General features: G+C 32.9%; 2 protein-coding genes across 15 annotated transcripts in view; one reads left to right on the top strand and one right to left on the bottom strand.

The window, feature by feature from the left end:
* LOC134708458 (rap guanine nucleotide exchange factor 1-like) overlaps window positions 1–13716 on the bottom strand; it is a 56549-nt gene extending 42833 nt beyond the window's left edge. For all 3 annotated transcript variants that reach the window (XM_063568989.1, XM_063568992.1, XM_063568994.1), the window contains exon 1: window positions 13455–13716. In XM_063568989.1, coding sequence (XP_063425059.1) covers window positions 13455–13467 — 13 coding nt within the window. In that variant the 5' untranslated portion in view covers window positions 13468–13716. The remainder of the gene's footprint in view (window positions 1–13454) is intronic.
* Window positions 13626–24064, top strand: part of LOC134708460 (syntaxin-binding protein 1-like) — a 37301-nt gene continuing 26862 nt past the window's right edge. For all 12 annotated transcript variants that reach the window (XM_063569010.1, XM_063569005.1, XM_063569006.1 and 9 more), the window contains exons 1-5: window positions 13626–13828; window positions 20131–20262; window positions 21411–21487; window positions 22071–22149; window positions 23126–23378. In XM_063569010.1, the coding sequence (XP_063425080.1) occupies window positions 13801–13828; window positions 20131–20262; window positions 21411–21487; window positions 22071–22149; window positions 23126–23378 (569 nt within the window). In that variant the 5' untranslated portion in view covers window positions 13626–13800. The remainder of the gene's footprint in view (window positions 13829–20130; window positions 20263–21410; window positions 21488–22070; window positions 22150–23125; window positions 23379–24064) is intronic.

The raw sequence follows: 24064 nt of genomic DNA, 5'->3' as shown, positions 1-24064 counted from the left end.
TCTTAATCAACTATGATAAGTAACTTGATTTGTACTGATCTGATAGCTAATCTATATTTCATGTGAATTTTCTTATAATCAATTTGTGCTGGAGAAAAAAAACTGGCCATGTATTTGTGAAAAATTCAACATATGTATTGTAAACTAGCTAGCCAGAAAAAGAAAAATATCACTCACAATTATTTAAAAGTATTTGCACTGGGTACTGGTGTTGATTATTTCAGAAAATTATTCATTATGATTGGAGAACATGCTCCTACAATGTATTAAATTTTTTTTTTAATTGCAATCATATTTAAATGACTTGTCATATAGTATTGCTTAAAAACTTTATATTTCAAAATATATGGCTTTCAGTCATGTCAGTAGCGGATTCAGATATTTTCATGAGCGGCCCACTGACTGCCTTTTAAAGAGGGGGGCTCACTCCAATCATGCTTCAGTGAATCTCTATATAATCAACCAATTTTTTCCCACAAAAGGGGCCTATTCCCCCTTCTAAGTCCTTCTCTAGTTTTATAAATATGTATGACAACTTAGTTTCTTAATATATTTCAGGACAACGTACAGATTTCATTGTATTTGATAAAAAAGATTCCAAACATTTTGGTAACAGCTGAAGAGTAACATTGTACATTTACAGAATCTAATAGTTCAAGGTCATTTGACAACTGTCACCTGAAGTCAGACTAAAACCATTATGATACAAAAGATCATAGAAAACAGCTGTCGATAATATACTTGTTAAAATCAATGTATTCTAAACAAATCCGTTACATGTGCTACTGTTTTTACAAGAAATGACACGAAGATATAACCTCAAAATTTATGGCATTGCAGCAATTTAGAAATCTGTAAAGAAAATAGCTGAAAAATAGTGTGAAGAGTAATCCCCTTTAAAGCTGACAATTTTTGCATTTAACAACTTAAGGCATTTTCCAATATTACATGTATTATATTGTCATACTTTAACTAAGTCTTATATCTGTAAATTACCATCATTACAAAGTAAATTATCCTTCTTCTTTATTATCAAAGGTGTAAAAGACTATTAAAAAAAAACTCATTAAAGGGATCTTCGAAAAAAAATAAAAAAATTAAAAAAAATGTGGTTTTATAATCCTGTTTTTCGTTAAAAAAATCATGTGTATCTTTTCAACCTTAGCCCCTTCCTGTTCATATATATGTGCAAATAAAGCAAAGCATAATTTTAATGTCTTACCTGTTCAAAGAATTAAAACTAATTTTCATTAAATCAAAAATTTGAAAAAACTTTTTAAAATGTCAATTTTCACAATATTCTTTTGCAAAGCATTGACAATGATGAGCTATACCAGTATCACTTACTTTATAACTTTTAAAAGATCCAAATATAATTTTCATAAGCATAGTTAATGCAAAGCTTGCATGTGCAATAAGCCAAATAAAGGTCTAGTGTGACAGCCAAATTAATCAATAAATCTAGAGACTGTTCTTGACAGAGTTAAGTAAATTTAGTTGAAATGGTTCTGTCAGAGGCAATAGTATACAGTATAATATACAAAACAGATGTTAATACACATCTGATGCTCCTACAACGTTTGTCTTATCTACCAAGACAAGATAACCATAGCATCTGTGGAAACTATAGTAAAACCTTACTTCATCAAAACTTTACTTTGTAGTCATACTGTAAAACCTGCTCTAATCAAACTGTTTTAGGCTTTTAATAACAAAGTAAGAGAGATAATAAACAGAATATGATCTTGAAAGATACCAAACTTAGAAGATATTAAAGAAGTTACAGTATGTTGTAGTGCTTATGATTGATTTATTGTTGTTTGCCTCATGTCCAGTGGCATATATTTCATGCATGTTCAGGATGTTGTAGTGCTTAATTCATTGAGTGTTTCTGTTTCTGTCATGGAAAAGCCTCCTTCAAATAGTTGAAGATTCTGCTATAGAGTGGCGTTTGTTTTCTAACAAGTTTCCTTTGCAGGAGATTTAGAATAAAAGACATCATGTAAGAAATATGTGTCTTGTGAACCAAAGGAATAGCTATATATACAAGGAAAATTAACCCTTAAAGGCTGGCTAAAAACAATAGAAGCCTCTAACTTAGGTTCTAGCAGTTTGACAATAGGGTCTTGAATGTACAAATGTACCTAGTGTCATTGCATGGGGGATGTGTTAAATTGGTCTTGAATGTACAAATGTACCTAGTGTCATTGCATGGGGGATGTGTTAAATTGATTTTCATTAACATACTCAGAGAGAATAAAGTTTTACCTATGGGATCACATACTCAGAGAGAATAAAGTTTTACCTATGGAATCTAGCTAGGCCGAGGCTGAATTCTGTTATCTTATCTAAAGTAGCATCAGAATGATAGGGATCACATGTTTCTGTATTTATCTCTATCAGGAATGCTTGAGACTATGATGTTGAAAAGCAAACAAAAAATAAAACAATTGAGAGCACTTCTAATCTTTTAAACACAAAATAACCTCAACCTGCGAAAAAAATCCAAACTAGCTGGGTGGTTACTTTCATCTGCAGGGGAAAATTTGAACAACTTTTATTTGTGTACTTCTTGCTTTCAGTATGCATCTACAAGGTACCTATATATATATATAGCTACTTAACCATAGTGCAAAGGTTTAGTTTTCAAAAGGATGTTGTAATTTTAACATATATACATTTGAAATTTTGAATATTATTTTAGAGCAGGAATTTCAAATTTTCATTTGTGGAGGAAGGAAGATAGCTATTGAACACCTGAGCTATCTGAAAAAGGCCAATGATAGACTAGCACGGTACTCCAGTCAATGGTTTAATTGTATTGTTGTGTCTACAGTGGCAGATCCAGGGGGTTTAGTGGTGGGAAACCCAATTTGACAATCAATGCTTTTGAATGGGGACATATGTTAATGGTTGGAACGTAAACCCCCTTTTAAAATAGCTGGATACGCCCCTGGTCTAAATAAAGTATAGGGGATGGGGATTGCAAAAATGGATTATATTGTTACCAAACCAAAACTGTAGAACTTATCTTTATAATGTCATAAAAAATCAAGAAATAAAAGAAAATTTAGACGGACCTTATCATTCATGAGAACTACCAAACTAACGTGTAAATATAAACTAATATTTTCTGAAAGAACTAGCTAGGATATACCCAATGCTATTTTTAATACCTGATAATCTATATATTGTTATGCCAAAACCACAGGAGCACCGGATGAGAAATAGACAGATGATACAGGAATATTTATCATTGAGACAAGATAACCTGTGATTCATATCATCTACAACAGACAAACTTTGTGAAAGCTGAGTGTGAAAATACCTGAATTATATCAAAACCATTAAAATAGGACCAAATGTCCAGAACAAATCTGAGAAAAATATACCAACTTTGGTCAACTTTTGTGGGGTATCCCAACTGGACTCTTAACAGAAGATACACCAAGATCAAGAAAATTTGTGAAAGATTCCTTGAAATCTAGTCACAAGTTAAGAGATTCTGGATAAAAGGTGATTCCTTGAAATCTAGTCACAAGTTAAGAGATTCCTTGAAATCTGGTCACAAGTTAAGAGATTCTGGATAAAAATTGAGACCAATATGCTTGTCTTTGGAAGAATTTTGATTAACCGGTGTGTGGTAATTTTAGTGTGGACACTTGAATATAAAGAAAAAATGTACCCCTAGACCAGATATATAATGTACATGTACATGACTGCATGATGTTAGACCTTATTTCATTTTACCAATCATGGGCCTTTGTCAGACATTATATAATTAGTAGACTTAAATATTCAGTAAGTACACAACTCAAAAACTCCAGCAACAGTTTCAAATATCAAAAAGTCATTCATTCCTAGCATAATTATACATAAAGAAAATATGAATGGTTCCACAAATTTAAAATAAACTGTTTGATAGTTATCCTCAAAGAACCTCAAAATCAAAACTGAAATTTCTATTTTAAGTGAGCCCTATCTATTTTGATCATCAGCTGTCTGTAATGTGATCAATAACAAGAGCATGAAGTCATTGAAGAGAAGCAAATACATATCCTGTTAGTCTTTCATGTTTTGATTTTTTTTTTAAAATCAGGAAGACTTCTGCTCTTGATGTTTATATAAACTCTGATGCTAAACAGAAGTCTAACATATAAAGGAAAATTCAATGCACTGACAGATCTATATTGCAATAATAATTGACAATGACTTTTATTATCTAGGGGCTGGCATTAGCTATGGTCTGAGAAGAAACGCCAAGATCAAGATGATTTTGAGAAACTCTCCTTGAAATCATGTTACTGGCTAAGAGATTCTGGATAAAAAGTGATTGACTGTTGTTTAATGCCACTCTAAACAATCTTGGCCATATACTAGACTCCAGTTTTTGTTGGTGGAGGAAGCAGCAATCACTGAGAGAACCATCAACCTTTTGCAGAAAAAAGTGGCAATGGTGGTCAACGAAGATGGGAGTCAGTAAACGTTGCACCTGCTGAGAGCTGGGCTCAAACTCAGATAAAAATAGCAGCTGGAAAAACCAAGTAATAATGGATATTGTTAAAGAGTGACTTTATGTCTCCATGTCTAAGTACAGGAATAGACAGATTGTCTTATAAACCATATGATCCCTCTTAGTTTGTTAAATAGTCACATGTTACTACAAACAGCTGACCGAAAACGATACTATTGCTAAAATATAACTGGTTCACTTTAAAAACAATTTCAAACCTATTCAATTAATCAAAACTCAAATACATGTAGTCTGAAATGAGATACTTTCACTTAAAAGATTTAAATAATTTTGTAAGTAAACAGGAAATAATCAATTGTTGTGTTGAAGAATTTATGAAATAAATCCAATTTAAAACTTAAATCATTTCCTGTTCAATATTCAATTTTTCATTTTTGTTCTCTTTTTAATTGATTTTTTCAAAAAATGCTTATTTCTGGCAAACAATGACCTTTAGATTGCAAAGAGTGTTGTGAGATTTTGTAAAACTCTCATCCCACCCTGAAAGCAGTTGGTACTTCATTATATAATTCTTTCCTGTCACAAATAAATATTAAACCTTATCCACCCTTCCAGTTGTTGTCAATTTCAAACCTTTTTAAACATTCAAAAAGTGCAAAGAGCATTTGTTCATATCATATTTGTACTTTGCACAGAGTACATGTATTTATAGTTATGGTTGAACCTTCAAATAGTAGACTATGTTCGAAATACATTGTATTATGTTACATACCAATACATGTATATCAATTGAGTCATTTTTGAGATTCTAAAATAGATTTAAGACTGATGCTATAATGAAAGAATTCTAACATTCAGCATGCAGAGAAGTTAAAATAAACTCATCATAGATACATGTACCAGGATAAGTACATTTGTAAATGTGTACACAAGATAAAATTGTGAATGGAAATGGAGAATGTGTCAAAGAGACAACAACCTGACCATAGAAAGACAACAGTAGAAGGTCTTCAATGTAGCGAGAAATTCCTGCACCCTAAGGCACGTCTTTCAGCTGGTCCCTAAACAAATATATACTAGTTCAGTGATAATGAACGCCATACTTAACTCCAAATTGTACACAAGAAACTAAAATTAAAAATAATACAAGACTAACTAAGGCCAGAGGCTCCTGACTTAGGACAGGTGCAAACAATTGATTGATTGATTGTTGGTTGCTTAACGTCCAGTGGCAAATATTTCATGCATATTCAGGACGAGAACAAGTTCACAATAAATACAATAGGTAGGTTGATACAATAGAGGCCATCTGGGATGATGGTAGGAGAAATTTGGACTGCCACCGGAAAAGGAGGGTATTTTGGATAGGGACAGAAATTTTGCCTTGCAACAGGCCACCTACGGACCCCTCAAAGAGTTGTTGCAAGGGTTCTTAACGTGCAAAGAGCATGGCGCTCTCTTTACACGAGGCATCGGATTTAACGTCCCCTTCTGACCGGACGTGACTGCGAACTTGATACATCCCGCACAGCCAAACGTACGCCCCACTTCGGCAAGCGTTTTACTGCCGGTCGGGAGAAGACCAAGTGACCATATTTCTATACCCCAGTCACCCTTGGGATCAGGTGCAAACAAGATGCATGTTTCGTCTACAAAAGACTCATCAGTGACTGGGTCAAAGCCCTAATTTGGCATTCCTATTAATCAGTCCATACCATGATGAGCATGTTTACAAGGTACATGTACATGTATCAGGTTAATGTGACAACCCCAGGTGACAACAAAGTAACCTTAAAATAACAGTGAACACTTAAACCTACATTAATTAAACTAAAACCTTAATTTACCATAAACTTTAACCTTATATGGGCAGACCAAACCAACTTAAACATGTTATAACTTATAGACAGACTGACTCACATTCCAGAAAATGTTATATACTCAAAGTTTGCTTACCCGGTAACCTGGGACAATGCTGTACAGATGTATAACAGCACAGCATAAGAACGTTTGACTAAACAGCTCCTTATGAAGCACAAAACAATTTACATATATATGATCTAAAAATCTTTTAATAAACTGGTTCTGTCTGATATTGCATCTCCTGTGCTATGACATTTCTTCACTCTCAACAGTTATAAATGTGATATCTTTCCATCTCATCAGCCGATCAGGTGCAATGACAATAGCTTTAGCTACCTAAGACTTTCAAATAAAAAGGTTAAAAAGCAGGACACAGAAAGTGTTAATTTGCCCTTAAAAAAATAGATATTTGATATTTGCTCAGCAATAATCTATGCTCCAGGATTTTTATCAATATATATATAAAAGAATCAGTTTTTGTGCTGAAGCTTATTGATCTAACAGACGATTATAATGGAATTATTATCAAAATCAACAAACGTTTGTTCTGTGAGTCATAATCATTGATTGTAAGTCTGTAACCTGGATTCTATAACAGTAATCATTACTCCCCCAAGTCTGTGAGGGTCAACAGGGGGGTCATCTAATGAGCAAACAAAACCTGGATTCTGTAGCAGTAATCATTACTCCCTCAAGTCTGTGAGGGTCAACAGGGGGGATCTAATGAGCAAACAAAACTTGGATTCTGTAGCAGTAATCATTACTCCCTCAAGTCTGTGAGGGTCAACAGGGGGGATCTAATATATAATGAGCAAACAAACCTGGATTCTATAACAGTAATCATCACCCCCCCCCCCCCCCCCCCTTCCAAAAAAAAAAGTCTGTGAGGGTCAACAGGGGAGGATCTAATGAGCAAACAAAACCTGGATTCTATAGCAGTAATCATTACTCCCACAAGTCTGTGGGGGTCAACAGGGGATCATCTTTCGAACAAAGAAAACCTGGATTCTATAACAGTAATCATGACTCTCCCAAGTCTGTGGGGGTCAACACAGGGGATCATCTAATGAGCAAACAAAACTTGGATTCTGTAGCAGTAATCATTACTCCCTCAAGTCTGTGAGGGTCAACAGGGGATCATCTAATGAGCAAACAAACCTGGATTCTATAACAGTAATCATCACCCCCCCCCCCCCACCCACCCCCCAAAAAAAAAGTCTGTGAGGGTCAACGGGGGAGGATCTAATGAGCAAACAAAACCTGGATTCTATAGCAGTAATTATTCCTCCCACAAGTCTGTGGGGGTCAACAGGGGATCATCTTTCGAGCAAAGAAAACCTGGATTCTATAACAGTAATCATTACTCCCCCAAGTCGGTGAGGGTCAACACTGAACAGGGAGAATCTAATGAACAAACAAAACCTGGATTCTGTAACAGTAATCATTACTCCCTCAAGTCTGTGAGGGTCAACAGGGGGGATCTAATGAGCAAACACAACCTGGATTCTGTAACAGCAATCATTAATCCCCCAAGTCTGTGAGGGTCAACAGGGGATCATCTCATGAGCAAACAAAAAAACCCAATATCTGATTACCGGTACCTGACTAAGAAGTGAGGACCAATGGGGTAATATAATTGATAACTGAAAAGTATATATTTTGTAAGCCAGTTTGCCAATATCACAGCTATTTTTACTATCCACCAGAGATAACAAGTATGAACCAGGAACTAGAAGTCACCTAAAGGCCTTCAACCATGAGTAAAATCCAAACTGTATACATTGTGTACATGTACTACAATGCAAGATTTTTTTTAATACAATTTTTTATTGAAAGTCGCTATTCAGAAAACAGACTATATATAAGCTCCAGTGACATTTTCAAATCAACTAAAAAGCAACTGAAAAGCAGTATATATATATATACAATGTGCACAAATAGAATTTAAAAAAAAAATAAAGCACAACTTCAAACTTGTAATTAATAAAGCATGGAAATTGACAGATAATATAGAAGCCAAATTATTAGCTATATAAAACCAAACAGCATGACAAAATATTAAACAGTTTAAACAAGAAAACCAACAGCCTGACATCATATGCCTGAATGATATTAAACAAAGATAAATTCCTAAAGCAACCAACAACAGCAACTATATTTAAGACGCCTGGTCAAACAGGTTTACCTGTTTGTGGGTGCTCAACCCTCTCCACAATCTGTTTGAAGTAGAGCTTAACATAAGAACAACAGCTAGGGTTATAGAGATTAACATAAGAACAACAGCTAGTGTTATAGAGCTTAAAATAAGAACAACAGCTAGTGTTATAGAGCTTAACATACGAACAACAGCTAGTGTTATAGAGCTTAACATAAGAACAACAGCTAGTGTTATAGAGCTTAACATAAGAACAACAGCTAGTGTTATAGAGCTTAACATAAGAACAACAGCTTTTGTTATAGAGCTTAAAATAAGAACAACATCTAGTGTTATAGAGGCAGAAGAACAAACTGTAAAATCAGTTACAAATGGCTTGAATCAAAAGAATCATGCACAGCAAAAATATACCCAAACAAGAATGTGTCCATAGTACACGAATGCCCCACTCACAATAGTATTTTTCATGTTCATGATCAGTGGACAGTGAAATTGAGGTCAAATATCTAATTTGGCATTTACATTATAAAGGTCATATCATCATGATCATAGGGAACATTTGTTCTCAGTTTCAAGTTGATTATACTTCAAATTCATCAAAAACTTGAAGGGGGACATACAGACATACAAGCAAAGGACGAACGCACAAATCAGAAAACATAATGCCCCTCTACTATTGTAGGTGGGGCATAAAAAAACACAAGAAAGGCAAAGAATAAAGCTAAGAGTACTCACAGTAACTGAAAGCTAGTCTTTACGGCCTTATCATTCTTATAGGGTTATGAAATCATTAGAAGATGTAATGGGTCAACTGGAAATAATGTATATTCAATCAACCTCACTTTCTTTTTCAAATCAACAAGGCTATTAGGTCAACTGAAAAGTACATGTAATACACATTTGTACATGTATTATTAACTCAATTATATCTGTGAAGGTCAATAGGTAACCATGTTACTGTAACCATGATGGTCCATCAAGTGTAAATTAAAATACATTTTGTAAATTGCCATCATTCATGAGTGCAAAACTCATTTCTATGAAGATTTTCTAACAAAAAAATCACGTTGCTTTAACTGAGGTGCACAGATAAACCCTGCTTGTGGCAAGGTGGGTTTGTGATCGACTACAATCTTTATTGACTAGAATTGCCAATTTTCTACCCAAGGTTGTGGATAATCTCCAGCCTCTCAGCTGGCCAATACAAACTTAGCAGCCTTATTATAGACAAATATGTATAAAGTGGCATTAAACATGTTAAAAAAATAACAATCAATCAATCATTGTATAATTAACACCAAGTGCTCTGCTTACTTCTGAATTTACATACAACATAACTTATAACATAACATGTAAGTATATATATAGCCTAAAAAAACATGTGGGCAAAGTGTTTTGTTTTGGTGGGAGGTACTTGAATTATTACATCACAATATTAACAAAATGAAATAACATTTTATATACATGTATATGCTTCAATGTTGCTAAATAAAGATGAGAAAAGGAAATGATACATGTAACACTGAAAACATTAACTGCCAAAATACATTTTTTTCATAGAAAAACACTATTGTCTAAAAATACAAGAAAAAAATCAAACTTAAAATCATTATCTACAGATTTAACTTTTCTCCATGTGGTTTTACAATGTGTCATAATTCCAAATTAAATAAATGTGGAATGTGTCCATAGGGACATAGATGATGCCCCTGCTAGCATTTAACATAATAAAGTCACATAACTAAAGATCTGTAAAAGTGACGCTTCCAAAAGTGAAAACTTGAATTTCAAATGAGTCAAGAGGTAATAAGTATTATATATGCAATTCATTAAATTTAGTTGAGAAAAACTAAAGTTAGGGAAGGGAAACAAAATATCATGTAATTAGGTTATAAAGGGACAAAACTGAGGAATATAAATCAAAGTGCTTGTAAGCACTGATGGGTTAAGATAGTTTTAATTTTTTCAGTGCATTGTATAAAGTGTTGGTTGAAGTTGATGAGGGTGGTAAAGGGTTATTTTCGTGCAACGTTTTCGGCCTATTTATTTAATGTGTTTTCGTGTTTTGAGGTTTTATTTCTCTTTTCTTGTGTTTGGTTCGACAGGCGTGCCCCATGTTCTCCTTTATTTATTTTCCATGATTTGTGTAGGTACTCTTAATTTCAAGTGCTTGTCCTGCATTTGATTTAAAAGTAAACTGGGACTAAATTCAAATTCAATTCGGAGATTGTTTTAAATTATGTGTTCTCAGAATATTTTAAATTGCTATCAAATTAATTATTATGAATAATATTTTTCTTTCAAATCAGTTGTAACTAGCGGACCCTTAAAAGTGACTGCAGGGTCATCATGTCCATTTAATAATGACAAGATGATTTCTAAGAACGGCTAATTAATATATTATTTTACTTTTTCCATTAAAATTTACGATTTTATTTCTCGTGCTTCATTTTTTGCGATTTTTTTTCCACGTGTTTCCGTGTCCAGGGGCCACCTTTACCACCCTTGTTGATGTGATTGATAAATTATTTTTTTTAAATTGGAGTTATCTTTCTTTATGCATAATTGTAGTTGGGTAAAATTAATTTTTAGAATTGAAGTTATCTTCCTTTGTCCATCATTGTAGTTGATAAAGGAGCATAACACTAAAACGGTTATAGTGACACCAAAATTCAAACTTGATCTGTATTTTGTGATAATAAGCATTGTGTATAAGTTTCATAACATTTGTTTGAGGCAAACTTAAGTGAGAGAACGGAAACTAAAAATTGTGTCATTTTTTCCATTTTAAAGGGGCATAACTCTAGAGCAGTAAAAGTGAGGCCACCATAATTTAAACTTGATCTGTGTTTTGCTGAAATAAGTATTGTGCATAAGTTTCGTAACATTTGGTTGAGGCAAACTCAAGTAACAAAAGGAATATCAATTTTGGGACGTACCTATGTACGTACAGACAGACAAGGGTATATTTAATGCCCCTCACGTATGGCAGGGCCATAACAAAACAGAAATCCATAAATTCCAAAAATACAATAGATAGATTTATTTATTTATTGTCACTTTATATAGCATCCCGTGCAATAACTTCATGTATACTCAGGACAAAAATTCAAATGAAATTAGAAAGTAGTAAATACATGTAGGTAGAGGGTAGGTTTTGCATGGGGAAAATTAGGGATAGAGCTTCAAGGCACAAGAAATTTGACTGCCACTGGATAACAACTTTAACTGCATATTGTACATAAGAATAACAGGCCATCTACTGACCACTCTAAAAGATTTTGAAAGGATTCAATAATCTGCAGAGTGGCACTTTAAATGAAACACCTCTTTTAAACATCCAAATACAGGCCTACATTTTTTTGAACTTTGGCAAGGGTTTTACTGTTGGTGGGAATTTCAAAGGAGACCAGTGTCACAGATCTGAGATACAAGTAATTAAGATGGCTAATTTTAATGTTTTTTTTTCAAATTACAATAAGAGCTTTCTCCAAGTTAGGACAGATAGATAAAGTATACTGTATTTATTGGTGTTGGGTGTCAAATGGCAAATTTATACAACATGCATATCAGGTCAAGTGCATGTTGATGTTACATTTGTATATATGCAAATGACCTTCAATTTAAAAATAAAAATTTGCACTGAACTTGATTTTAAATGAGTTAGTTCAGGAGGCAACAGTTCACTTCCTCTTCCTCTTTGTTTTGATTTTAGATTTCTTCATATAAACATTAAGCATAGATTCTTAAGCAGTTAACTATTTTTTTAAATCATCGGACACGGAAGATGAAATATTACATGTACCATCATATATACATTTACATTTACATTTGTATATATACATAATGCAAAAAAAGAATAAGGCAATCTCTAATTTAGCATACAACTGTTTTTAAGGACAGTCATATATATACAGATAATAATGAACCTAAATATGCATACCAACTATTAGTAAATCTACTCATCATGGTACATGTAATTGCCTGTTTGTAGATTTTAAACTATCATTTATAAACAATGTACAAAATGTATATGCTTCGAATGACAATCGCTTAAAGTCTTAGGATCATCGCATTTCAGCACAAACCATCTCACATTCAGTATGCGCCAAAATCTTTTTCATCTACTATTCTGAAAACTTAATATCAAAACTTGACGTACAGTCCCTATATGACTATATAAAATATGAAAATATTCTCTAGTCCAAACAATATTTACTAGTCTGGGACATCCAACTAGCATGACTAGGGGCTTATGGTAAAGACTGCACATAAGTCAGTGTACAGACCATTGCACTTCAGCTAACTGACCATTCCAATTCAGCGATAGACCAATGCACTTCATTGTGACCATCGAACTTCATCGTAACCATCAAACATCATACCCATTGTCAAAGATTTTAGCAATTAGGTTTAAATTTTTAGTGACAACTGCACTAGCCCTTAAACATGTTAAAAGACAAATGACGTTTACAGTAATTTATTGTGTATGATGATAAAATGAACATTTTACATGATAAAAGAAGCGACTGATTTTGAGAATCACGGTCAATGTTTTGCTAACAAAACAGTAACGATAATTATTTGAGACCTCTGACGAATCACAATGAAGAAATCTTGACAATTTGCAGTGATTTTTAAACAATTTGAGGCTAACGCTAGCCGAAAAATGACCATTTGACACCTGACAGTAAGGCCAAAGGACATTTACTACCCTCTTAAAAATAAAATTGAAGACTGTTTGGTGTCAGCAGCATCATTTATCCGATAAGGAATCTGGATCAATGATTTTTTTTTGAATTAACTGACAATAAGATAATGCTTAACGGATATTATTCTTAAAAGCTTATATATTTATAAATACTTTCATGAGAGTAAACACGTACTTGCAGTTGCAAAACCAATGCAAGGGTGGCGAACATGTAAAACACACGAAAGCAAAGAATTATGATTCTTGTTTACCTGGTTTATCCATCCTACTGATTCGATTCAAAGAGGGTTACTCTCTCAACCTCATAGATCCTCCTTTCTAAAATAGTATCTTCCATTTGAACGCTCATCAACATTGAAGTAGATTAAGAGTACATTTCCTTTAGCATCATTCATCACTTCCCGTTTCATTCCTCGGAACGAGGCTATCAAAACACAACTGATACACGACTATTGTGCATTTATCAGTCATTTGTTGGATTCCATACGTATGGACTTGTGGATTTAATTCACGAGAGATTTTTTTTGACACGAAAAGTTCTACAATTTCATTATTTTTATAGGTTAATTATTCAGTGCGGGACATTAGAAATTCAAGATGGCGCTGAAAATAGCAGTGCACGAAAGTAAACAGATTTCATTTCCTTTACAATGTTTACATCTGCATTATATATATATGAAAAACATTCTGTCAAATTAATAACAACACTTTTTCCAATTTATTTATTTACAGTTTTAGAACGAAAACATTGTTGTCGAAGGACACTCACATTATTTTGAAAGATTTGATCGATTTTTCGTCACAACTCGGATCACACAATGAAGTCATTGAATGTACAACACTCAGTCAGGAAAATATACAGTCGGATCATATTGCAATCTTTACTAAATTAAATTCTTGTACAAATACTAGTACTCAAGTTCCTTCAGAAAATGAAACCCCAAAATTTAATATCAATAAGGCAGACCTAGATGTATGGAAAACTGCCACTGAAGAATCATTTCAGAATTTAGAATTTTTTAACAATCAATCAATGGAAGAAATTTACCAAATTTTTGAAGACAAAATGATGCTGTGCATGGAAAACATAGTCCCTAAAACAACAAGAAATATCAGAAGACACCATAAACCATGTTGGTGGAATAAAACAGTAGAGGAAAAGAAACACCAGCTCAATAGATGCCAGAGAAATTTTAAATTAAAAAACACACCAACAAACTTAACCAAACTAATGGAAGCAGAATCTTCGTTTACAGATGCAAAAGATGAGGCAGTAGATGAATGGTCAGCTTTATTGTGTACTCAATTAAATGGAAGTAAAAACCTCAAGGAAAAATGGTCAAATTTTAAAAAATTAACTAGAAAGAATGAAAATAATTTCGTATTACCTTTTTTAGATTCAAATGGAAATATACTCTTTGAAGAAAAAGACAAAGAAAGAATTTTGGAAGACACCTTTTTTAAAGGCAATCATTTAAATGCTAATAATTTTGATAATGATTTTTACACTGAAATAATGGAAAAATATAACAACATCACTCTATCTGAAGAAGCTGAAGAAGAAGGGTATATGAATGAAGAAATTAGTCGAGATGAATTAGAGGGATCCATTGCCAAATTAAAGAAAAACTCTGCACCAGGACCAGACAATATTTTTACAGAACTAATTATTAATGCAGGAGATTCACTCATATCAACCTTATTATACATCTTCAACAAATCATTAACAGAAGGAAGAATACCAATTCAATGGAAAAGGGCAAATGTAAAATTTTTAAAAAAAGCAGGCAAATCTAATTATAATCATCCATCTTCATACAGACCAATTAGTTTAACAAGTGTTTTGGGAAAAACCATGGAACGAATAATCACTACCAGAGTTGAATGTTATGTGGAATCTGAAAATATTTTAGATATTGAACAGGAAGGTTTCAGACATTTTAGATCTACAACTAATGCACTATTAAATTTAACACAGTCTATACTGGATGGATTTAATTTAGATAATTTTACGTTAGCAGTTCTCATTGATTTTGAAAAGGCTTATGACAGTGTCTGGAGGGAGGGTCTATTGGTGAAACTACACCAATATGGGATTAAAGGCAAAACCTGGAAATGGATACAGGCATTTCTAGATGAAAGGTACTCCAGATGTATAGTAAACAAACATGAAGGACAATGGTGTAGGACTGAAACTGGTCTCCCACAAGGGTCAGTTATTTCACCAATACTTTTTAATATCTTTGTAATTGACCTTTTTGAAAAAGTAAAGGCTGGAAAATGTAAATTTGCCGATGACAGTACCTTTTGGAATACTGGTAACAATCTAGAGGAAATAAGATTAAAAACTCAAGACGAATTAAACACAATCATGAATTGGAGCAAAAAATGGAGAATAAATATTAATGCAAATAAAACAGAATACTGCATTTTTTCAAGAAATAAAAAGCATCCAGGAACAGTACACCTTGTGTTAGGAAACCAACCAGTTAAATACAACCCTAATCCCAAATTATTAGGAGTTACATTGGATGAAAAACTTACCTTTAGTGAACATATCAACATCATAGAAAAAAAAGCTGGAAAATCACTAGGAATTTTAAGAGAAATAAAAGGAATTGGTAACATAAAAACAAAATTTCTCATTCAAGTCTACAACAGTATTATAGGTTCAATTTTTCTCTACGCAAGCTGTATTTGGCAAACAGGAAAAGAAGAACACTTAAAAAAATTAAATACCATCCAAAGAAAGGGTTTATCTATTTGTCTTGGAGTTTCTGCAACAGCCAGTTTGGAAGTATTACAAGTTATGGCAGGAGTATTGCCATTAGATCTTAGAAGAGAAGAAATGGCTATTAGAGATATTGCACGACTAAATTCATATTCAACCAAAATCCCTATCAGAAACAAAATAGATGAATGGAAAAACAAAGAAACAGTGGACAAGTTCATATCACCTTTAGGCTTAATGTTGCAACAAGCAGAAAACATGAGAGAAGAAACAAATATTAGTATTGATGACATAGAGCCAGAATATCAATTTCAAGGTTTACAAGCTTCAAAATCTCCACCAGAATATTGGCGTACTCTTGGTTCCTCAAAAAATAGAACAAAAGAACAAGAAATCTCAGGAAAAAATTTAATCGTAAACAAACTTAACACAGTATCTCCATCAACAGTTGTTGCTTTTACAGACGGTTCTTGCCAATCCAACCCAGGACCTTGTGGAGCAGGTGCAATTGTAATTTTCCAAAATAAAGAAATTGAACTGAAACAACCCGTTTCAAAAAGGGGTTCAATTCTTTTGGCAGAGCTTGTTGCAATAAAATTGGTATTAGATTATGTTAGCAGAATTGAAAATAAAACAATTATAGAAGAAGTAAAAATATTTTCGGACAGTCAGTCAGCCATAGGAATTTTAACTTTAAATTGGAAAATCGTAAATCACAGATCCACTTCACATGAAATTATCTCACTTATTAAATCAATACAAAAACATCATGGTATAAAAATTAATTTTGATTGGACCCCAGGACATGCAGATGTTAGAGGAAATGAAATAGCTGATAAACTAGCTAAAGAGGCAGCCAAAGAAGCAAATCAAATTCCAAAAGAAGCTCATATCACAGTAACTAAACAAGATATTAAAACAGCAGCAAGAATTTTAGTAAATAAAAAGTGGCAATACAGATGGGATAACAGTGATACAGGAAGATTTTATTACAATTTTCATCAGACTGTCAGCAATAAATCAACATTTGATTATCCAGATCATAAAACAGCAAAAATTATTAGAAATTTAAGATCCGGATATTATTTAAAAAATTACCTAAACAAAATCAATCAAAATATTGACCCCAAGTGTGATTGTGGTCAATTAGAAACTGTGGAACATTATTTATTATTTTGTGAAAACTATGAAGAGGCAAGACAAAAACTTATACATGAGATATACTTTAACACAGGATCGTTGCATATTGATTTGGAACTTTTATTGTCAATGGAAAAAAACGACAGTGTATCCGTCTCTAATGAAATACTAATGCGTTTGTTGGGTGACTTTATTTGCGAGTCGCGCCGTTTTGATTAATGAAATATTATTTTTTTTTTATTTTTAAATATTTTTTTTCCCTTAATTAATAAATGTATATATTTTTAAATTTTGTCAAATGATGTTAAGCGTAGTTGCCACCTAAAATTATATATTTTAAAGTACAAGTGAGTGGTTTACCAGAGTGATATATATACACGCGAGATTTCAAAAATTACAAGGGAGACAATCCAGTGTCAACAGCGACACCTACAGAATACAGAATACAGAATCACACCCCTTAGAAATATTTCAGAGATTTCTAAGTATATTGTCATAGTTAATCTGTTTGTGTTAGCTTTCACATTATAACTTCATACAGTGCAACAGTATGGTTGCATATGTAATGAATGTTTTTAAGCTCAGGATAATTTTCGGGATTGACCCTATGACATTTAGCCTATGGCAGTGTCAAGTAGTCCAAGATTTCTCTGACATCCAACGACTGTTTTGCCAGACCAGCTGGGGTCGTGGGATGTCAGAGCTCGTCCCATATCAAAAAGTGGATATTTGCTTACCAAAAATAGATGTGCTGCTTCGATTCTTCTGGTGCCGACTGACGGCCTTGGAATAATATAAATTGGGCATTAATCTGTTCATTTTTCATTTATCTCTTAAGTTTCACCTAACTGCCAACCTTTATTTTTCCATATTTTAACAGTTTTCAAAGAGACCCATCGATTTCAACATTTTGAATTTCACTTCCAATGCACATCAAGGTACGAGAGTGGGTCTCATTGGGGTCTGCGTGACGCGGATTGATGATTTTTGGTAAGCCTGACTTGGGAAAGTCAAATCATTATGTTGTGAAAACGGGAAATAAAGTCTAGCGGGACTTGGGAAATGACAAAAAAATGAAAATTGCTTAAGTTCATAGTGTAAGCGGAATACGGGAATCTGACAAAACAGTAAGCGGGATCCGGGGTTGGGACCCCCCATTGAGACCCCCACAAGATAGTTTCTGGTCTCAAGACTCAAAATATGCAAATATTTATATTTTTTCACTTCCTTTTTAGGAAATCGTTGTTTAACATTTAGTAGCCAACCACGATTTTTCACCTCCTTTTCAGGAGATCGGTATAAAGCATTTAGTTCAGACCACGTTGTAATCGGAAGCTCTCGGACATTTAGATAACTTGCATCATAAATGAACAATTATGGTCAATTTTGCATAAATCATCACTGTTTTCTCGTGGTCAAGTGATAATCTTTGAAAATGAAAGGCAAAATGCCGAAATTGAGTGGTCACTGTGAAACATTGGACGTCAGAGTTACAGTGTATCTCGGAATAAGTGTCAGGATGCGGGAATTCTTTTTTTCAAATTTCGGGATGTGGGGATTTCAATTTATTTAAATTTAGGACCTCAGGATTTGTGTTTTGAAGCCTGGGATTTCGGGATCAGGACCCCTCCTATCCCCACTTACTTTTGGTATTTAGCTGAATTTTGCCTCTGAATAATCTGAAATTGTCTCTGAATAATCTGAGATTGTCTCTGAATAACCTTCTGATGTCTGGCAACAATTATTTTGAATTGTGATGTCAAAGATTATGGGAACTGTGTGATTTTACATAATGGGGGTAAAAGTCAAATCTGCACCCTTAGAAAAAGTCAAATTGGCCCCTGGTTTATAGGGCATCCTATAATATTTGATGGGTAGTTATTGATGTTTTTTTCTTCTAAAACTAGAACATTTCAATAGTATATGTACATGGATGCCAGACTCTCACAATAGTTTTCTATGTTAAGCAGACTGAAATTGAATGTCAAAACTGTAATTTGGCATTTAAATCTTCAAAATTAGAAAGATCTTATAGGAAACATGTGTATGAAATTTCAAGTTGTTTGTACTTTTACTTCATTAAAAACCACCTTGACCAAAAACTTTAACCTAGAGTGGGACAGACGGACAAAAGAACAAATGAAGGGACACACAGACGGAAAAACATAATGCCCTTACATGGCAATAAAAACAAACAAGACTTTACCGAAGCTGTTGTTAATCAGGAGAAACTAAGAAGCAATAAAAGGAGAAAAACTATCAGTCCCTTTCATTGATATCACTTATTAAACTCCATTAAGTTGAACTTACATGTACTGAAACCCCCCAAAAATGTTTATAAGTCAATATTTCTGGACAACCCCTTCTTTATTTTATTCTTTTTGCTTATGATACCGATGAAAAATATATATGAAACATATATTTAACTTGGGTGCGGAATGACTACATCAGGTGCCGATTTGACTATACCGGTTGCAGATTTGACTATACCGGTTGCTGATTTGACTAGGGTTCACCAAATTTGCATACAAGTGGAAATGCGTCTATTTCATACCAAATATTTTATGTATGGTAGTAATAATTTAAGTAAGACAAATAGATTCGATCTAGGTTCATACATACATTCATTCATGTAGCATGAATAATTTTTGGCAAACATATAATATTTTTATGTAAAAAGTAACAAGATAGGTGTTTTAATTAATGCATGCCATGATGGGGTCCCTCTACGTATAAATACTTTATGGGAAAACTTGTGTCTGTCTTATACATGTTATATACATGTATTACCAGGCGGACCCATCAAGGCCTCATTGGTTGAAATTCCTCTATGCAGGGGGGGGAGGCGGGAAGTTTGTTAGCCAATATTGCATTGACCCTTGACATCGTTTCCATCTGCATGATCTGTTGTCCTGAATTATGGTATGATATTAGATACATTTTTATGTAATTAAACAAACAATAATAAATCTTTTAATCATGTTAATCAATCATTCAATTAAAAATTTAAGTATTTATGAGAGACATTTTGTAAATTCTAATTGTTGTTTATTTAGAGATTACAAATGATGTCATCCTGGCAGTCAAGAAACCAAATGAGTGGAAGGTTTTGGTGGTGGACCAGCTTAGCAAACGGATGATCTCAAGCTGTTGTAGAATGTGCGAGATAATGTCTGAGGGAATCACATGTAAGTTTATAAAATATTATGGTATTTATACGACCACAAAAATTGAAAATATTTTGGTCGTATATTGGTATCATGTTGGGGTCGTTGTCATCGTCGTCGTCATTCAAAGACATTTGGTTTTCACACTCTAACTTTAGTAAAAGTAAACAGAAATCTATGACATTTTAAAATAAGGTCTATTACCACCAAAGGAAGGTTGGGATTGATTTTGGGAGTTTTAGTCCCAACAGTTTAGGAATTAGGGACCTAAACAGGTCCCATAAAAGCATTTTTCTTGTTTTTTGCACAATAACTTGAGTATAAGTGAACAGAAATCTATGAAATTTTAACATAAGGTCTATTATCACAAAAGGAGGTGGGGATTGATTTTAGGAGTTTTAGATTAAGGTCCAAAGGCTCCAAAATTAAATTACAGTACAATTATCGTGAAAGCCATCCCAAACTCCATACACCAAGTTTTTTCCTGGTGTGACACCAGAAAACTCGGACATCATTCCCTAAATTCTCTGAGAAATTTGGGAGCATTTCCTCAGACTTCCGAGTAAATCTGTTACCTTTTGTTGATTGTATTAGCGACATCTCTCCCAGTCTGGAGTGATGCGGTGTCACACCAGGTAATTCATTGCCCTAATCCTTCTGATCTATGCCGGCACGCGACAGTCAAGGTATGCAAGATTTCTTATGTAATTAAACAATTGTATTTCCTGTCTATTGATTATCTGATTGCTTGAAAAAAATGAAAGATTAAAATAAAAATAAAAACGTTGTTGTTAATTCTTTTAATTACACTGTACATTTGCAATAGCAAAAAATCTTGAAATAATTAAAATAAGATCAGAATTTACATTTATGGGCATTATATTATCTGGTTTGATCCTCCTTCCATTCGTTTATTTGTCCGTCCATCCATCTGTCATGCTTCAGGTTAAAGTTTTTGGTTGAGGTAGTTTTTGATGAAGTTGAAGTCCAATCAACTTGAAACTTAATACACATGTTCCTTATGATATGATCTTTCTAATTTTAATGCAAAATTAGAGATTGTTCACAGGGTCCATTGAACATAGCAAATGATAGTGCTGATGGGGCAACTATGTACTACATGTATGGACACATTCTTGTTTAATTTATGTATACTATTTTTAATACAGTGGTTGAAGACATTAATAAAAGGAGAGAACCACTTCCTTTACTTGAAGCAGTATATCTTCTGACTCCAATAGAAAAGGTAAATCTAAATACTTGCATCTCAAATAGAAAAAGGATAACTGTTACGCACACTTACATGTTTAAGTAGTTTTTCTTCTCGAATAGAAAAGATTAATACTCTAACATAAAAATGTACTAATCTTGTATCTTTCATACTACAAAAGAACATATGTCAGTACTATGCAGTCTATACACAAAAAGCCAATATGATTTTACAGCAAGAAAAGAATTTTTTAAGACAACACATTGATAACATAGTCTCAATTTTTATTTGTAATAAATTGATATTCTTAGTTATTTAATATTATTCTATTAATATTGTAGATCATTTTACCTTCAAAAATTTTCATCAACATTTTTATCTCATTTATAAAAAAGATCATCATACAAAATATATGTTTATTCTTATGTTGCAATCTGAAATTAAAAAAAAATATCATTCTTTGAAGTAAGTGATAAAAAAAAAAATAATAGATTATTGACAAAATAGCCCCTGAACAAATCAAAGATATCAGGCTTATATTTATAATGAATTTTATCTTGTTAAAATCAATGCAATGATTTTTTTCATTATTAAATAAAAACTTGTTTACAACTTTTAGTCAGTACGTGCTCTGATGGTAGATTTCCAGAATCCCAACAACACACAGTATAAAAGTGCTCATGTGTTTTTCACTGAAGGTATTTATAGTATTAGACATTTCATTGAAGAGTATATAGATAAAATGAAAAACTTTAAATTTAATTTTGTCCTTAGTACAAAATTATTGTTATTTGTATTAGCAATGATGTTGATGAAGTATATCAGTTTAAGCCATGTATCTTTAAAGAGATTAAATTGGAAATAATCAGTTTTAATGTGTGTGTTACATTTTAACGTTGTGTTTCCGTTGTGTTGTTTGTTTTCTCTAATTTTTTAGTGTGAATTCACATTGCTATAAGACGTGTCATGGTACTTATCTATCCCAAATTCATGTATTTGGTTTTGATGTTATATTTGTTATTCTCATAGGATTTTGTATAATGTTTAGTCTGTTTCTGTGTGTGTCACATTTGAATAATGTGGCATTGTTCTCCTCTTATATTTAATGCATTTCCCTCAGTTTTAGTTTGTTACCCCAATTTTATTTTTTTGTCCATAGATTTATGAGTTTTGAACAGCGGTATACTACTGTTGCCTTTATTTAAGTCAACCTACTGTCTTCTATATATTTATGAATGTTTTTAATGATTTTTTCTGGAAGTTTTGTTGTTGTCTATGTTTTAATACTAGCATAGACAATACCAAGAACCTGTTAGATAATGATTCTCTCATTTAAGGTGTTAGACCTTGGTTCAGGAAGATAACTCTTTAAATCAGTTATATGTTTGAAAAAGTCAAGTTTCATCAGCGTATTTTAAGCATTTACCTGAAACAGATTGAAAATAATCTATGTAACATAGAAGCTTAGAATATATTTATGAAAATGGTTGACACAAACGTACTGATGATTTTAAGAGTTATTTCCCTTAACCTAGGTCTACCTCCTTAAAATGCATTTCATAAACAAAGACATGATAGATGTAAAAATACATGTTTAAAAAGAATCAAAGTAGTTGTGTTATTATACTTGAAATCATACTGATAAATCTTAACACTATTTGGTTTGTTTTTTAGCATGTCCAGATGAGCTGTTTAATGAGTTATGCAAATCATCATCAGCCAAGTTCATCAAGACGTTAAAAGAAATAAACATAGCATTCCTCCCGTCAGAATCACAGACTTTCTCCTTAGATTCTAGAGAAACATTTCAGTTTTATTATAACCCATTACGTACCGCTGGACGTACCATCAACTTGGAAAGATGTGCAGAACAAATAGCCACACTATGTGCCACATTAGGGGAATACCCTGCTGTCAGATACAGAAGGTATGGCATAGAAAATATCCCCTTTCTTCTGCCTATTTTTTGTTATATGAATAAGAAGATGGGGTATAAGTGTCAATGAGACAACTCTCCATCAAAGTCACAATTGATAAAAAGTAAACAATTATAGGTCAAAGTTTGGCCTTCAATAATCAATATGGAGCCTTGTCTCACACCAAACAGCAAGCTATAAAGGGCCCAAAAATGACAATTGTGAAACAATTCAAACAGGAAAACCAATGCTCTAATCTATATATAAAAAACGAGAAAATAGAAACACATAAAAAACCATTTCAACAAACTACAATAAAAGAACAAAAGGCTCCTATAAATCAGCTCATATCCAAAGTCATTGAATAACAAGAATGTTAATCTTTGATACAGCCTTATATTAAGTTAGCACTACAGTCAGAATTTTCTGACTCCAATCAACAGTCTTTAAAGATTAATTTCTCTAAAACTACTCAATGGATTTTTAGAATCTTTAACTCATTTTAAAGCTGAAATATAACTCTTTCTTAATCTATTTAAAAATTTAGTTTCGGTTTGATTAATCTTAAAATATAGCTCATTACCCTATAAAATTATACAAATACCATTGATAATACTAGTATACGCAAACCATATATAGCTAGTCCTTGTGTGTTCTTATGTTGTACTGTAACGCCACTTTCCCAGATTAGGGGAGG

Source organism: Mytilus trossulus, chromosome 2 (assembly GCF_036588685.1).
Source record: "Mytilus trossulus isolate FHL-02 chromosome 2, PNRI_Mtr1.1.1.hap1, whole genome shotgun sequence".
Classification (NCBI taxonomy): domain Eukaryota; kingdom Metazoa; phylum Mollusca; class Bivalvia; order Mytilida; family Mytilidae; genus Mytilus; species Mytilus trossulus.
Note: the sequence above shows the minus strand (reverse complement) of the source record. Positions and strands in the feature narration are given on the sequence as shown.